At 45.1% G+C, this 18,857-nt stretch overlaps 1 protein-coding gene across 1 annotated transcript in view; it reads right to left on the reverse strand.

Moving 5' to 3' along the window:
* Window positions 1-236: 236 nt before the first annotated feature.
* LOC124027018 (multiple PDZ domain protein-like) overlaps window positions 237-18,857 on the reverse strand; it is a gene marked incomplete at its 3' end in the record, with an annotated part of 57,509 nt that continues 38,888 nt past the window's right edge. Inside the window, exons 11-15 of the mRNA XM_046339579.1 lie at window positions 15,654-15,739; window positions 8,148-8,294; window positions 3,720-3,911; window positions 715-888; window positions 237-446 (exon numbers count right to left, since the gene is read on the reverse strand). Coding sequence (XP_046195535.1) covers window positions 237-446; window positions 715-888; window positions 3,720-3,911; window positions 8,148-8,294; window positions 15,654-15,739 — 809 coding nt within the window. The remainder of the gene's footprint in view (window positions 447-714; window positions 889-3,719; window positions 3,912-8,147; window positions 8,295-15,653; window positions 15,740-18,857) is intronic.

The following is an 18,857-nucleotide window of genomic DNA, read 5'->3' on the forward strand; positions in this document are numbered from 1 at the left end:
AGGAGGAGGGTGGTATCCAGGAGGAGGGTGGTATACAGGAGGAGGGTGGTATCCAGGAGGAGGGTGGTATACAGGAGGAGGGTGGTATACAGGAGGAGGGTGGTATCCAGGAGGAGGGTGGTATACAGGAGGAGGGTGGTATCCAGGAGGAGGGTGGTATACAGGAGGAGGGTGGTATCCAGGAGGAGGGTGGTATACAGTATACAGTGTTAGAGTATTTTGGGTTACTGTCGTACCGGCAGCGGCTTGGCGACGCCGATGCGCACGACCCCGTAGCCGGTGGTTTTGAGGACGTGCACGGCGTGCCCCAGCGTCGACCGGACCAGGTCCACGTCGTTGACGGACATGAGCCGGTCACCGGGCAGCAGGCGTCCGTCTGAGTCGGCCACGCCACCGGGGACCAGGGAGCGGATTACCAGGACAGTCTTGGAGTCGTCCTCTGGGTCCTGCAGAGGGACAACATAAGGAACATGTGAACAACAGTTCAAAGGTCATGTCCTCCCAAAGGTCAAGTCCAATAGAAAGGAGAGACTACAATTGTTTTGCTTCCCAGTTCATCCTTTTTAATTTTTTTATTGTCTTTCCAAAGGATCCACTCTTTGGCCCACCATCCTCTCCTCGTCTCCTGGTCTACATTACTAGTGATCCCAAACCAGTTGAAAGAGAGGAGAGTAGGAAGCTACGTTAGACCATCGAGACGCACCACAGTCTTACCTGGTAGTCTAGGATGCTGAATCCCAGGCCTTCCTCTCCCTTCACCAGCTCTATCACCTGACTGTCTCTCTCCCACATGGCCAGAGGAGGAGACACAGGCTTATTAAAACCACGACTCCCACAATCCATGTTGTTACAACCAGGAAGTAGACAGCAGGGCTGGTCATACTGGGACTGGGAGAGGAGAAAGAGAGAGAGAGAGAGTTAGGGCACATCTCATATGACACCCCGGCTGCAGTCTTATTGACTATCTTTCCACCCTACTTCCAGAAATAGTGTCCACTTGATCACTTCGCCTAATGGCATTAAAGGGATTGGATTGACCCCACCAATATGTCTGACACCATCTCCATATCCCTCCATTTCCCCATTCCTCTATCCAAAATCCACCCATCTCCATATCCCTCCATCTCTATATCCCTCCATCTCTATATCCCTCCATCTCCATATCCCTCCATTTCCCCATTCCTCTATCCAAAATCCACCAATCTCCATCTCCCTCCATCTCTATATCCCTCCATCTCCCTCCATCTCCATATTCCCCCTTCTCCAAATCCCTCCATCTCCCCATCCCTCCATCCAAAATCCACCCATCTCCATATCCCTCCATCTCTATATCCCTCCATCTCTATATCCCTCCATCTCCATATCCCTCCATCTCCATATCCCTCCATCCAAAATCCATTCATCTCCATCTCCCTCCATCTCTATATCCCTCCATCTCCATATCCCTCCATCTCTATATCCCTCCATCTCCATATCCCTCCATCTCTATATCCCTCCATCTCCATATCCCTCCATCTCCCTCCATCTCTAAATCCCTCCATCTCCATATCCCTCCATCTCTATATCCCTCCATCTCTATATCCCTCCATCTCCCCATCCCTCCATCTCCATATCCCTCCATCTCCCCATCCCTCCATCTCCATATCCCTCCATTTCCCCATTCCTCCATCCAAATCCACCCATCTCCATATCCCTCCATTTCCCCATTCCTCTATCCAAAATCCACCCATCTCCATATCCCTCCATTTCCCCATTCCTCCATCTCCATATCCCTCCATTTCCCATTCCTCTATCCAAAATCCACCCATCTCCATATTCTCCATCTCTATATCCCTCCATCTCCCATCCCTCCATCTCCATATCCCTCCATTTCCCCATCTCCATCCAAAATCCACCCATCTCTATATCCCTCCATCTCCATATCCCTCCATTTCCCCATTCCTCCATCCAAAATCCACCCATCTCTATATCCCTCCATCTCCATATCCCTCCATTTCCCCATTCCTCTATCCAAAATCCACCCATCTCCATCTCCCTCCATCTCTATATCCCTCCATCTCCCTCCATCTCCATATTCCCCCTTCTCCAAATCCCTCCATCTCCCCATCCCTCCATCCAAAATCCACCCATCTCCATATCCCTCCATCTCTATATCCCTCCATCTCTATAACCCTCCATCTCCATATCCCTCCATCCAAAATCCATTCATCTCCATCTCTATATCCCTCCATCTCCATATCCCTCCATCTCTATATCCCTCCATCTCCATATCCCTCCATCTCTATATCCCTCCATCTCCATATCCCTCCATCTCCATCTCCCTCCATCTCTAAATCCCTCCATCTCCATATCCCTCCATCTCTATATCCCTCCATCTCTATATCCCTCCATCTCCCCATCCCTCCATCTCCATATCCCTCCATCTCCCCATCCCTCCATCTCCATATCCCTCCATTTCCCCATTCCTCCATCCAAAATCCACCCATCTCCATATCCCTCCATTTCCCCATTCCTCTATCCAAAATCCACCCATCTCCATATCCCTCCATTTCCCCATTCCTCCATCTCCATATCCCTCCATTTCCCCATTCCTCCATCTCCAAATCCCTCCATTTCCCCATTCCTCCATCTCCATATCCCTCCATTTCCCCATTCCTCCATCCAAAATCCACACATCTCCATATCCCTCCATCTCCATATTCCTCCATCTTCAAATCCCTCCATTTCCCCATTCCTCCATCTCCATATCCCTCCATTTCCCCATTCCTCTATCCAAAATCCACCCATCTCCATATTCCTCCATCTCTATATCCCTCCATCTCCCCATCCCTCCATCTCCATATCCCTCCATTTCCCCATTCCTCCATCCAAAATCCACCCATCTCTATATCCCTCCATCTCCATATCCCTCCATTTCCCCATTCCTCCATCCAAAATCCACCCATCTCTATATCCCTCCATCTCCATATCCCTCCATTTCCCCATTCCTCTATCCAAAATCCACCCATCTCCATATTCCTCCATCTCTATATCCCTCCATCTCCATCTCCCTCCATCTCTATATCCCTCCATCTCCATATCCCTCCATTTCCCCATTCCTCCATCCAAAATCCAACCATCTCTATATCCCTCCATCTCCATATCCCTCCATTTCCCCATTCCTCTATCCAAAATCCACCCATCTCCATATCCCTCCATCTCTATATCCCTCCATATCCCTCCATCTCCATATCCCCCCATCTCCATCTCCCTCCATCTCCATATCCCTCCATCTCCATATCCCTCCATCTCCATATCCCTCCATCTCTATATCCCTCCATCTCTATATCCCTCCATCTCCATATCCCTCCATCTCTATATCTCTCCATTTCTATATCCCTCCATCTCCATATCCCTCCATCTCCATATCCCTCCATCTCTATATCCCTCCATCTCCATATCCCTCCATCTCTATATCCCTCCATCTCTATATCCCTCCATCTCCATATACCTCCATCTCTATATCCCTCCATCTCTATATCCCTCCATCTCCCCATCCCTCCATCACCCCATCCCTCCATCACCCCATCCCTCCATCACCCCATCCCTCCATCACCCCATCCCTCCATCACCCCATCCCTCCATCTCCCCATCACCCCATCCCTCCATCATCCCATCCCTCCATCCCTCCATCTCCCCATCCCTCCATCACCCCATCCCTCCTCCCCATCCCTCTCTACCTTGCCGTTGAACTCAGCCAGTAGCTCTTTGAGGGGGAGCTGTACATCTTCATCATCATCATCGTCGTGGTCACTGTCCCGTAGCTGTGGGTGCACGACGCGGCAACACACCATACAGACACACAGAGGCAGCTCTCTCAGAACGCTGATCACCTCTCTGTGAGTCTCTCCTATCAGAGGGATACCATTCGCCTGGGAGAGGGGAGAAGCTGGTCTGGTCAGCAAACATGTTGAATGTGCTGCATGTAGCTACATCATAGCAGAACAGGGTCAATGTGCTACATGTAGCTACATCATAGCAGAACGGGGTCAATGTGCTGCATGTAGCTACATCATAGCAGAACAGGGTCAATGTGCTGCATGTAGCTACATCATAGCAGAACAGGGTCAATGTGCTGCATGTAGCTACATCATAGCAGAACAGGGTCAATGTGCTGCATGTAGCTACATCATAGCAGAACAGGGTCAATGTGCTGCATGTAGCTACATCACAGCAGAACAGGGTCAATGTGCTGCATGTAGCTACATCATAGCAGAACAGGGTCAATGTGCTGCATGTAGCTACACCTCGGCAAGACGGAGCTGCTCTTCCTCCCGGGGAAGGACTGCCCGTTCCATGATCTCGCCATCACGGTTGACAACTCCATTGTGTCCTCCTCCCAGAGCGCCAAGAACCTTGGCGTGATCCTGGACAACACCCTGTCGTTCTCAACCAACATCAAGGCGGTGGCCCGTTCCTGTAGGTTCATGCTCTACAACATCCGCAGAACGACCCTGCCTCACACAGGAAGCGGCGCAGGTCCTAATCCAGGCACTTGTCATCTCCCGTCTGGATTACTGCAACTCGCTGTTGGCTGGGCTCCCTGCCTGTGCCATTAAACCCCTTCAACTCATCCAGAACGCCGCAGCCCGTCTGGTGTTCAACCTTCCCAGTTCTCTCACGTCACCCCGCTCCTCCGTTCTCTCCACTGGCTTCCAGTTTCGCATCCGCTACAAGACCATGGTGCTTGCCTACGGAGCTGTGAGGGGAACGGCACCTCAGTACCTCCAGGCTCTGATCAGGCCCTACACCCAAACAAGGGCACTGCGTTCATCCACCTCTGGCCTGCTCGCCTCCCTACCACTGAGGAAGTACAGCTCCCGCTCAGCCCAGTCAAAACTGTTCGCTGCGCTGGCCCCCCAATGGTGGAACAAACTCCCTCACGACGCCAGGACAGCGGAGTCAATCACCACCTTCCGGAGACACCTGAAACCCCACCTCTTTAAGGAATACCTAGGATAGGATAAGTAATCCCTCTCACCCCCCCTTTAAGATTTAGATGCACTATTGTAAAGTGACTGTTCCACTGGATGTCATAAGGTGAATGCACCAATTTGTAAGTCGCTCTGGATAAGAGCGTCTGCTAAATGACTTAAATGTAAATGTAAATGTACATCATAGCAGAACAGGGTCAATGTTCCATTGGATGTGTGGATGGGTGAATGAATGAATGACTAAACAAATGGATGGATGAATGGATGACTAAACAAATGGATGGATGAATGGATGACTAAACAAATGGATGGATGAATGGATGACTAAACAAATGGATGGATGAATGGATGACTAAACAAATGGATGGATGAATGGATGACTAAACAAATGGATGGATGAATGAATGACTAAACAAATGGATGGATGAATGGATGACTAAACAAATGGATGGATGAATGGATGACTAAACAAATGGATGGATGAATGGATGACTAAACAAATGGATGGATGAATGGATGACTAAACAAATGGATGGATGAATGAATGACTAAACAAATGGATGAATGAATGGATGACTAAACAAATGGATGGATGAATGAATGACTAAACAAATGGATGGATGAATGAATGACTAAACAAATGGATGAATGAATGGATGACTAAACAAATGGATGAATGAATGAACAAAGCAGTGAATTAAAGAACTAATTAATTAATTAACAAACCAAATGAATGAACGAATTAATAAATAAATTAAGGACTGAATGAACAAATTAATGAATGGATGAACGAACAAACCAATGAATGAACAAATGAATCATAATAATAATAATATTATTTATATATTATTATATTATATTATTATATATTATTATTATTATATTATATTATTATTATATATTATTATTATTATATTATATTATTATTATATTATAACAAATGAATCATCATCTTCTATACATCTTTCACTCCAGTTTTTAATTGCTATATTGTATTTACTTCGCCACTATGGCCTATTTATTGCCTTACCTCATTTACACACACTGTGTCACGCCTTGGTCATTGTATCTTGTGTTTTCGTTATATATTTGGTCAGGCCAGGGTGTGACATGGGTTTATGTTGTTGTATTTCGTATTGGGGTTTTTGTATTATTGGGATTGCGGCTGAGTAGGGGTGTTGTATGGGCTTGGCTGCCTGAGGCGCTTCTCAATCAGAGTCAGGTGATTCTCGTTGTCTCTGATGGGGAACCGTATTTAGGTAGCCTGGGTTTCTCTGTGTATTTCGTGGGTGATTGTTCCTGTCTCTGTGTAGTGTTCACCAGATAGGCTGTAATAGGTTTCTCGTTCCGTTTGTTGTTTTTGTATATGTTATAGTTATTTCATGTTACGCTCTTCATTCATTAAAGTCATGAGTAACTACCACGCTGCATTTCGGTCCGACTCCTTTCTACAAACGAAGAACGCCGTTACACCCTGTAAATAAACATATTTTTCTACTGTATTATTGACTGTATGTTTGTTTATTCCATGTGTAACTCTGTGTTGTTTGTGTTGCACTGCTTTGCTTTATCTTGTCCAGGTCACAGTTCTAAATGAGAACTTGTTCTCAACTGACCTACCTGGTTAAATAAAGGTGTTCTGCCCTACCTACCTGGTTAAATAAAGGTGTTCTCAACTAGCCTACCTGGTTCAACTGGCCTACCTGGTTAAATAAAGGTGTTCTCAACTCGCCTACCTGGTTAAATAAAGGTGTTCTCAACTAGCCTACCTGGTTAAATAAAGGTGTTCTCAACTAGCCTACCTGGTTAAATAAATAAAGGTGCTCTCAACTGGCCTACCTGGTTAAATAAAGGTGTTCTCAACTAGCCTACCTGGTTAAATAAAGGTGTTCTCTAGCCTACCTGGTTAAATAAAGGTGCAACTACCTGGTTAAATAAAGGTGTTCTCAACTAGCCTACCTGGTTAAATAAAGGTGTTCTCAACTAGCCTACCTGGTTAAATAAAGGTGTTCTCAACTAGCCTACCTGGTTAAATAAAGGTGTTCTCAACTAGCCTACCTGGTTAAATAAAGGTGTTCTCAACTCGCCTACCTGGTTAAATAAAGGTGTTCTTACCTGGTTAAATAAAGGTGTTCTCAACTAGCCTACCTGGTTAAATAAAAATAAAGGTGTTCTCAACTAGCCTACCTGGTTAAATAAAGGTGTTCTCAACTAGCCTACCTGGTTAAATAAAGGTGTTCTCAACTAGCCTACCTGGTTAAATAAAGGTGTTCTCAACTAGCCTACCTGGTTAAATAAAGGTGTTCTCAACAGCCTACCTGGTTAAATAAAGGTGTTCTCAACTAGCCTACCTGGTTAAATAAAGGTGTTCTCAACTGGCCTACCTGGTTAAATAAAGGTGTTCTCAACTGACCTACCTGGTTAAATAAAGGTGTTCTCAACTAGCCTACCTGGTTAAATAAAGGTGTTCTCAACTAGCCTACCTGGTTAAATAAAGGTGTTCTCAACTAGCCTATCTGGTTAAATAAAGGTGTTCTCAACTAGCCTACCTGGTTAAATAAACGTGTTCTCAACTGGCCTACCTGGTTAAAGGTGTTCTCAACTGGCCTACCTGGTTAAATAAAGGTGTTCTCAACTGGCCTACCTGGTTAAATAAAGGTGTTCTCAACTAGCCTACCTGGTTAAATAAAGGTGTTCTCAACTAGCCTACCTGGTTAAATAAAGGTGTTCTCAACTGACCTACCTGGTTACATAAAGGTGTTCTCAACTAGCCTACCTGGTTAAATAAAGGTGTTCTCAACTGGTCTACCTGGTTAAATAAAGGTGTTCTCAACTAGCCTACCTGGTTAAATAAAGGTGTTCTCAACTGACCTACCTGGTAAAAATAAAGGTGTTCTCAACTGACCTACCTGGTTAAATAAAGGTGTTCTCAACTGACCTACCTGGTTAAATAAAGGTGTTCTCAACTGACCTACCTGGTTAAATAAAGGTGTTCTCAACTGACCTACCTGGTTAAATAAAGGTGTTCTCAACTGACCTACCTGGTTAAATAAAGGTGTTCTCAACTAGCCTACCTGGTTAAATAAAGGTGTTCTCAACTGGCCTACCTGGTTAAATAAAGGTGAAATATGTTTTGTTTAAATGAATGTATGGATGTTAATCAGTCCGTCCCACCTCCAGTATCTGGTCTCCAGGGTGTATCTTCCTGCTCTGTCCGACGGGCCCCTCAGGTAAGACGGAGCACAGGTAGTGGTGTCCTGCCCTGGCCTCTGTGCTGATGCCAAGACCACTGGTCTCACTGAACCTCTCCAGCTGACATACCTGGGAAGAGGAGGGATAGTAGGGGTTAATAACACTCTCTATAGCTGACACACCTGGGAAGAGGAGGGATAGTAGGGGTTAATAACACTCTCTATAGCTGATACACCTGGGAAGAGGAGGGATAGTAGGGGTTAATAACACTCTCTATAGCTGATACACCTGGGAAGAGGAGGGATAGTAGGGGTTAATAACACTCTCCTCTCTATAGCTGACACACCTGGGAAGGGGAGGGATAATAGGGGTTAATAACACTCTCTATAGCTGACACACCTGGGAAGGGGAGGGATAGTAGGGGTTAATAACACTCTCTATAGCTGACACACCTGGGAAGGGGAGGGATAGTAGGGGTTAATAACACTCTCTATAGCTGACACACCTGGGAAGAGGAGGGATAGTAGGGGTTAATAACACTCTCTATAGCTGACACACCTGGGAAGAGGAGGGATAGTAGGGGTTAATAACACTCTCTATAGCTGATACACCTGGGAAGAGGAGGGATAGTAGGGGTTAATAACACTCTCCTCTCTATAGCTGACACACCTGGGAAGAGGAGGGATAGTAGGGGTTAATAACACTCTCCTCTCTATAGCTGACACACCTGGGAAGAGGAGGGATAGTAGGGGTTAATAACACTCTCCTCTCTATAGCTGACACACCTGGGAAGAGGAGGGATAGTAGGGGTTAATAACACTCTCTATAGCTGATACACCTGGGAAGAGGAGGGATAGTAGGGGTTAATAACACTCTCTATAGCTGACACACCTGGGAAGAGGAGGGATAGTAGGGGTTAATAACACTCTCCTCTCTATAGCTGATACACCTGGGAAGAGGAGGGATAGTAGGGGTTAATAACACTCTCTATAGCTGACACACCTGGGAAGAGGAGGGATAGTAGGGGTTAATAACACTCTCTATAGCTGACACACCTGGGAAGAGGAGGGATAGTAGGGGTTAATAACACTCTCTATAGCTGATACACCTGGGAAGAGGAGGGATAGTAGGGGTTAATAACACTCTCTATAGCTGATACACCTGGGAAGAGGAGGGGTAGTAGGGGTTAATAACACTCTCTATAGCTGATACACCTGGGAAGAGGAGGGATAGTAGGGGTTAATAACACTCTCCTCTCTATAGCTGATACACCTGGGAAGAGGAGGGATAGTAGGGGTTAATAACACTCTCTATAGCTGACACACCTGGGAAGAGGAGGGATAGTAGGGGTTAATAACACTCTCCTCTCTATAGCTGACACACCTGGGAAGAGGAGGGATAGTAGGGGTTAATAACACTCTCCTCTCTATAGCTGATACACCTGGGAAGAGGAGGGATAGTAGGGGTTAATAACACTCTCTATAGCTGACACACCTGGGAAGAGGAGGGATAGTAGGGGTTAATAACACTCTCCTCTCTATAGCTGATACACCTGGGAAGAGGAGGGATAGTAGGGGTTAATAACACTCTCCTCTCTATAGCTGATACACCTGGGAAGAGGAGGGATAGTAGGGGTTAATAACACTCTCCTCTCTATAGCTGACACACCTGGGAAGAGGAGGGGTAGTAGGGGTTAATAACACTCTCTATAGCTGATACACCTGGGAAGAGGAGGGATAGTAGGGGTTAATAACACTCTCCTCTCTATAGCTGACACACCTGGGAAGAGGAGGGGTAGTAGGGGTTAATAACACTCTCTATAGCTGATACACCTGGGAAGAGGAGGGATAGTAGGGGTTAATAACACTCTCCTCTCTATAGCTGATACACCTGGGAAGAGGAGGGATAGTAGGGGTTAATAACACTCTCTATAGCTGACACACCTGGGAAGAGGAGGGATAGTAGGGGTTAATAACACTCTCTATAGCTGATACACCTGGGAAGAGGAGGGATAGTAGGGGTTAATAACACTCTCTATAGCTGATACACCTGGGAAGAGGAGGGATAGTAGGGGTTAATAACACTCTCTATAGCTGATACACCTGGGAAGAGGAGGGATAGTAGGGGTTAATAACACTCTCCTCTCTATAGCTGATACACCTGGGAAGAGGAGGGATAGTAGGGGTTAATAACACTCTCCTCTCTATAGCTGACACACCTGGGAAGAGGAGGGATAGTAGGGGTTAATAACACTCTCTATAGCTGACACACCTGGGAAGAGGAGGGATAGTAGGGGTTAATAACACTCTCCTCTCTATAGCTGACACACCTGGGAAGAGGAGGGATAGTAGGGGTTAATAACACTCTCTATAGCTGACACACCTGGGAAGAGGAGGGATAGTAGGGGTTAATAACACTCTCTATAGCTGACACACCTGGGAAGAGGAGGGATAGTAGGGGTTAATAACACTCTCTATAGCTGACACACCTGTGAAGAGGAGGGATAGTAGGGGTTAATAACACTCTCTATAGCTGACACACCTGGGAAGAGGGGGATGACACACCTGGGAAGAGGGGTTAGGGGTTAAACACTCTCTATAGCTGACACACCTGGGAAGAGGAGGGATAGTAGGGGTTAATAACACTCTCCTCTCTATAGCTGACACACCTGGGAAGAGGAGGGATAGTAGGGGTTAATAACACTCTCCTCTCTATAGCTGACACACCTGGGAAGAGGAGGGATAGTAGGGGTTAATAACACTCTCTATAGCTGACACACCTGGGAAGAGGAGGGATAGTAGGGGTTAATAACACTCTCTATAGCTGACACACCTGGGAAGAGGAGGGATAGTAGGGGTTAATAACACTCTCTATAGCTGATACACCTGGGAAGAGGAGGGATAGTAGGGGTTAATAACACTCTCCTCTCTATAGCTGACACACCTGGGAAGAGGAGGGATAGTAGGGGTTAATAACACTCTCCTCTCTATAGCTGACACACCTGGGAAGAGGAGGGATAGTAGGGGTTAATAACACTCTCCTCTCTATAGCTGACACACCTGGGAAGAGGAGGGATAGTAGGGGTTAATAACACTCTCTATAGCTGATACACCTGGGAAGAGGAGGGATAGTAGGGGTTAATAACACTCTCCTCTCTATAGCTGATACACCTGGGAAGAGGAGGGATAGTAGGGGTTAATAACACTCTCTATAGCTGACACACCTGGGAAGAGGAGGGATAGTAGGGGGTTAATAACACTATAGCTGACACACCTGGGAAGAGGAGGGATAGTAGGGGTTAATAACACTCTCTATAGCTGACACACCTGGGAAGAGGAGGGATAGTAGGGGTTAATAACACTCTCTATAGCTGACACACCTGGGAAGAGGAGGGATAGTAGGGGTTAATAACACTCTCTCTCTATAGCTGACACACCTGGGAAGAGGAGGGATAGTAGGGGTTAATAACACTCTCTATAGCTGACACACCTGGGAAGAGGAGGGATAGTAGGGGTTAATAACACTCTCTCTCTATAGCTGACACACCTGGGAAGAGGAGGGATAGTAGGGGTTAATAACACTCTCCTCTCTATAGCTGACACACCTGGGAAGAGGAGGGATAGTAGGGGTTAATAACACTCTCCTCTCTATAGCTGACACACCTGGGAAGAGGAGGGATAGTAGGGGTTAATAACACTCTCTATAGCTGATACACCTGGGAAGAGGAGGGATAGTAGGGGTTAATAACACTCTCCTCTCTATAGCTGACACACCTGGGAAGAGGAGGGATAGTAGGGGTTAATAACACTCTCTATAGCTGATACACCTGGGAAGAGGAGGGATAGTAGGGGTTAATAACACTCTCCTCTCTATAGCTGATACACCTGGGAAGAGGAGGGATAGTAGGGGTTAATAACACTCTCTATAGCTGACACACCTGGGAAGAGGAGGGATAGTAGGGGTTAATAACACTCTCTATAGCTGATACACCTGGGAAGAGGAGGGATAGTAGGGGTTAATAACACTCTCTATAGCTGATACACCTGGGAAGAGGAGGGATAGTAGGGGTTAATAACACTCTCTATAGCTGATACACCTGGGAAGAGGAGGGATAGTAGGGTTAATAACACTCTCTATAGCTGACACACCTGGGAAGAGGAGGGATAGTAGGGGTTAATAACACTCTCCTCTCTATAGCTGACACACCTGGGAAGAGGAGGGATAGTAGGGGTTAATAACACTCTCTATAGCTGATACACCTGGGAAGGGGAGGGATAGTAGGGGTTAATAACACTCTCCTCTCTATAGCTGACACACCTGGGAAGAGGAGGGATAGTAGGGGTTAATAACACTCTCTATAGCTGACACACCTGGGAAGAGGAGGGATAGTAGGGGTTAATAACACTCTCTATAGCTGACACACCTGGGAAGAGGAGGGATAGTAGGGGTTAATAACACTCTCTATAGCTGACACACCTGGGAAGAGGAGGGATAGTAGGGGTTAATAACACTCTCTATAGCTGACACACCTGGGAAGAGGAGGGATAGTAGGGGTTAATAACACTCTCTATAGCTGATACACCTGGGAAGAGGAGGGATAGTAGGGGTTAATAACACTCTCCTCTCTATAGCTGACACACCTGGGAAGAGGAGGGATAGTAGGGGTTAATAACACTCTCTATAGCTGATACACCTGGGAAGAGGAGGGATAGTAGGGGTTAATAACACTCTCTCTATAGCTGACACACCTGGGAAGAGGAGGGATAGTAGGGGTTAATAACACTCTCTATAGCTGACACACCTGGGAAGAGGAGGGATAGTAGGGGTTAATAACACTCTCCTCTCTATAGCTGATACACCTGGGAAGAGGAGGGATAGTAGGGGTTAATAACACTCTCTATAGCTGACACACCTGGGAAGAGGAGGGATAGTAGGGGTTAATAACACTCTCTATAGCTGACACACCTGGGAAGAGGAGGGATAGTAGGGGTTAATAACACTCCTCTATAGCTGACACACCTGGGAAGAGGAGGGATAGTAGGGGTTAATAACACTCTCTATAGCTGACACACCTGGGAAGAGGAGGGATAGTAGGGGTTAATAACACTCTCTATAGCTGACACACCTGGGAAGAGGAGGGATAGTAGGGGTTAATAACACTCTCCTCTCTATAGCTGATACACCTGGGAAGAGGAGGGATAGTAGGGGTTAATAACACTCTATAGCTGACACACCTGGGAAGAGGAGGGATAGTAGGGGTTAATAACACTCTCTATAGCTGATACACCTGGGAAGAGGAGGGATAGTAGGGGTTAATAACACTCTCTATAGCTGATACACCTGGGAAGAGGAGGGATAGTAGGGGTTAATAACACTCTCTATAGCTGATACACCTGGGAAGAGGAGGGATAGTAGGGGTTAATAACACTCTCCTCTCTATAGCTGACACACCTGGGAAGAGGAGGGATAGTAGGGGTTAATAACACTCTCTATAGCTGATACACCTGGGAAGAGGAGGGATAGTAGGGGTTAATAACACTCTCTATAGCTGATACACCTGGGAAGAGGAGGGATAGTAGGGGTTAATAACACTCTCTATAGCTGATACACCTGGGAAGAGGAGGGATAGTAGGGGTTAATAACACTCTCTATAGCTGATACACCTGGGAAGAGGAGGGATAGTAGGGGTTAATAACACTCTCTATAGCTGATACACCTGGGAAGAGGAGGGATAGTAGGGGTTAATAACACTCTCTATAGCTGACACACCTGGGAAGAGGAGGGATAGTAGGGGTTAATAACACTCTCCTCTCTATAGCTGACACACCTGGGAAGAGGAGGGATAGTAGGGGTTAATAACACTCTCTATAGCTGACACACCTGGGAAGAGGAGGGATAGTAGGGGTTAATAACACTCTCCTCTATAGCTGATACACCTGGGAAGAGGAGGGGTAGTAGGGGTTAATAACACTCTCTATAGCTGACACACCTGGGAAGAGGAGGGGTAGTAGGGGTTAATAACACTCTCTATAGCTGACACACCTGGGAAGAGGAGGGGTAGTAGGGGTTAATAACACTCTCCTCTCTATAGCTGATACACCTGGGAAGAGGAGGGGTAGTAGGGGTTAATAACACTCTCCTCTCTATAGCTGACACACCTGGGAAGAGGAGGGATAGTAGGGGTTAATAACACTCTCTATAGCTGATACACCTGGGAAGAGGAGGGATAGTAGGGGTTAATAACACTCTCTATAGCTGACACACCTGGGAAGAGGAGGGATAGTATGGGGTTAATAACACTCTCCTCTCTATAGCTGTACAGTCGTGGCTGTTTTGAGAATGACACAAATGTTCATTTCCACAAAGTTTTCTGCTTCAGCGTCTTTAGATATTTTTGTCAGATGTTACGATGGAATACTGAAGTATAATTACAAGCATTTCATAAGTGTCAAAGTCTTTTATTGACAATTACATGAAGTTGATGCAAAGAGTCCATATTTGCAGTGTTGACCCTTCTTTTTCAAGAATCCACCCTGGCATGCTGTCTTCTGGGCCACATCCTGACTGATGGCAGCCCATTCTTAGATAATCAATGCTTGGAGATTGTCAGAATTTGTGGGGTTTTGTTTGTCCACCCACCTCTTGAGGATGGACCACAAGTTCTCAATGGGATTAAGGTCTGGGGAGTTTCCTGGCCTTGGACCCAAAATGTTTTGTTCCCCGAGCCACTTAGTTTCCACTTCTGCCCTTTGGCAAGGTGCTCCATCAGGCTGGAAAAGGTTCATCACCAAACTGTTCCTGGATGGCTGGGAGAAGTTGCTCTCGGAGGATGTGTTGGTACCATTCTTTATTCATGGCTGTGTGAGTGAGCCCACACCCTTGGCTGAGAAGCAACCCCACACATGAATGGTCTCAGGATGCTTTACTGTTGGCATGACACAGGCCTGATGGTAGCGCTCACCTTGTCTTCTCCGGACAAGCTTTTTTTCCAGATGCCCCAAACAATCGGAAAGGGGATTCATCAGAGAAAATGACTCTACCCCAGTCCTCAGCAGTCCAATCCCTGTACCTTTTGCAGACTATCAGTCTGTCCCTGATGTTTTTCCTGGAGAGAAGTGGCTTCTTTGCTGCCCTTCTTGACACCAGGCCATCCTCCAAAAGTCTTCGCCTCACTGTGCAGATGCACTCACACCTGCCTGCTGCCATTCCTGAGCAAGCTCTGTACCGATCCCACAGCTGAATCAACTTTAGGAGATAGTCCCGGCATTTGCTGGACTTTCTTGGGCTCCCATGAAGTCTTCTTCACAACAATTGAACCGCTCTGCTTGAAGGTCTTGATGATCGATAAATGGTTGATTTAGGTGCAATCTTACTGGCAGCAATATCCTTGCCAGTGAAGCCCATTTTGTGCAAAGCAATGATGACGGCACGTGTTTCCTTGCAGGTAACCATGGTTGACAGAGGAAGAACAATGATTCCAAGCACCACCCTCCTTTTGAAGCTTCCTGTCTGTAAAGCGAACTCAATCAGCATGACAGAGTGATCCCCATCCTTATCCTCGTCAACACTCACACCTGTGTTAACGAGAGAATCACTGACATGATGTCAGCTGGTCCTTTTGTGGCAGGGCTGAAATGCAGTGGAAATGTTTTTGGGGGATTCAGTTCATTTGGATTGCAAAGAGGGACTTTGCAGATGAATTGCAATTCATCTGATCACTCTTCATAACATTCTGGAGTATATGCAAATTGCCATCATACAAACTGAGGCAGCAGACTTTGTGAAAATGTATATTTGTGTCAATCTCAAAACTTTTGGCCACGACTGTTCTATGTATATACATTATACGTATATTCTATATAGCTGTACTCTGGATAGCTGTACTCTATATAGCTGTACTCTATATAGCTGTACTCTGTATAGCTGTACTCTATATAGCTGTACTCTGTATAGCTGTACTCTATATAGCTGTACTCTATATAGCTGTACTCTGGATAGCTGTACTCTGTATAGCTGTACTCTATATAGCTGTACTCTGTATAGCTGTACTCTATATAGCTGTACTCTGTATAGCTGTACTCTATATAGCTGTACTCTATATAGCTGTACTCTGTATAGCTGTACTCTGTATAGCTGTACTCTATATAGCTGTACTCTGGATAGCTGTACTCTGTATAGCTGTACTCTATATAGCTGTACTCTGTATATAGCTGTACTCTATATAGCTGTGGCTCTCTATATAGCTGTACTCTGTATAGCTGTACTAGCTGTACTCTGTATAGCTGTATAGCTGTACTCATATGTATAGCTGTACTCTATATATAGCTGTACTCTATATAGCTGTACTCTGTATAGCTGTACTCTATATAGCTGTACTCTATATAGCTGTACTCTGTATAGCTGTACTCTGTATAGCTGTACTCTGTATAGCTGTACTCTATATAGCTGTACTCTATATAGCTGTACTATATAGCTGTACTCTATAGCTGTACTCTGTATAGCTGTACTCTGTATAGCTGTACTAGCTATATAGCTGTACTCTGTATAGCTGTACTCTGTATAGCTGTACTCTGTATAGCTGTACTCTATATAGCTGTACTCTATACAGCTGTACTCTGTATAGCTGTACTCTGTATAGCTGTACTCTATATAGCTGTACTCTGTATAGCTGTACTCCTTATAGCTGTACTCTATATAGCTGTACTCTGTACTCTATATAGCTGTACTCTGTATAGATGTGTATAGCTGTACTCTATATAACTGTACTCTAGCTATTACTCTGTATAGCTGTACTCTGTATAGCTGTACTCTATATAGCTGTACTCTGTATAGCTGTACTCTATATAGCTGTACTCTGTATAGCTGTACTCTATATAGCTGTACTCTGTATAGCTGTACTCTATATAGCTGTACTCTATATAGCTGTACTCTATACAGCTGTACTCTGTATAGCTGTACTCTGGATAGCTGTACTCTATATAGCTGTACTCTATATAGCTGTACTCTATATAGCTGTACTCTATATAGCTGTACTCTATATAGCTGTACTCTGTATAGCTGCTGTATATGTACTCTATATAGCTGTACTCTATATAGCTGTACTCTATATAGCTGTACTCTGTATAGCTGTACTCTGTATAGCTGTACTCTGTATAGCTGTACTCTGTATAGCTGTACTCTGTATAGCTGTACTCTATAGCTGTAGCTGTACTCTGTATAGCTGTACTCTATATAGCTGTACTCTAGCTGTATAGCTGTACTCTGTATAGCTGTACTCTATATAGCTGTACTCTATATAGCTGTACTCTGTATAGCTGTACTCTATATAGCTGTAGCTGTACTCTGTATAGCTGTACTCTATATAGCTGTACTCTGTATAGCTGTACTCTATATAGCTGTACTCTATATAGCTGTACTCTGTATAGCTGTACTCTATATAGCTGTACTCTATATAGCTGTACTCTAGCTGTATATAGCTGTACTCTATATAGCTGTACTCTATATAGCTGTACTCTATATAGCTGTACTCTATATAGCTGTACTCTGTATAGCTGTACTCTGTATAGCTGTACTCTATATAGCTGTACTCTATATAGCTGTACTCTATATAGCTGTACTCTGTAGATAGCTGTACGTTTGTATAGCTGTACTCTTATACTCTATATAGCTGTACTCTGTACAAACAGTACTCTGTATGTGACTCTGATCTCTGATCATAGCTGTACTCTGTATAGCTGTAGACTGTACTCTATACCAGCTGTACTCTGTATAGATGTCCTATATAGCTGCCGCTGTACCTCTGTCAACTGTCCTCTGCTGTACTCTGTATAGCTGTACTCTATAGCTGTACTCTGTATAGCTGTACTCTATATAGCTGTACTCATATAGCTGTACTCTGTATAGCTGTACTCACATACAGCTGTACTCTGTACAGCTGTACTCTGTATAGCTGTACTAACACACACACACAATATCTGAGACAGACAGATATACAGTTTGGAACAATGCATTGTTTGTGTCAGTCATTCCAACAGCCTTCCAGTAATCAGATGTGATTTACTAACCTCTATAAGATCATATGTGTAACGATGAGAAGTCAGTCTGATTTACAGTAACCACTTGATATCTGGGTCCCAGACAGCCTGCCAGTAATCAGAGTTCTTCAACTCCTAGAGAACTTCCTCTGCTTCCAGTAATCAGCTTGACTCCTACACACACTCCAAAGAACACCTTCAACAGCCTTCCAGTAATCAGAGTTGATTTACACACACTCTGTAGAGAACTACACTCCAACAGCTCCAGTACTCAGAGTTGATTTACAGTAACCACCTGTAAAGAACACCAACAGCACTTCCAGTAATCAGATGCATTTACAGTCATACCTATAGATTAGTCACTGCCTCCAACAGCCTTCCAGTAATCAGAGTTGATTTACAGTAACCTCCTGTAAAGAACTACCTCTAACAGCCTTCCAGTAATCAGAGTTGATTTACAGTAACCTCCTGTAGAGAACTACCTCCAACAGCCATCCAGTAATCAGAGTTGATTTACAGTAACCTCCTGTAAAGAACTACCTCCAACAGCCTTCCAGTAATCAGAGTTGATTTACAGTAACCTCCTGTAAAGAACTACCTCCAACAGCCTTCCAGTAATCAGAGTTGATTTACAGTAAACTCCTGTAAAGTACTCAAA

Source organism: Oncorhynchus gorbuscha, unplaced genomic scaffold, assembly GCF_021184085.1.
Source record: "Oncorhynchus gorbuscha isolate QuinsamMale2020 ecotype Even-year unplaced genomic scaffold, OgorEven_v1.0 Un_scaffold_2891, whole genome shotgun sequence".
Classification (NCBI taxonomy): Eukaryota; Metazoa; Chordata; class Actinopteri; order Salmoniformes; family Salmonidae; genus Oncorhynchus; species Oncorhynchus gorbuscha.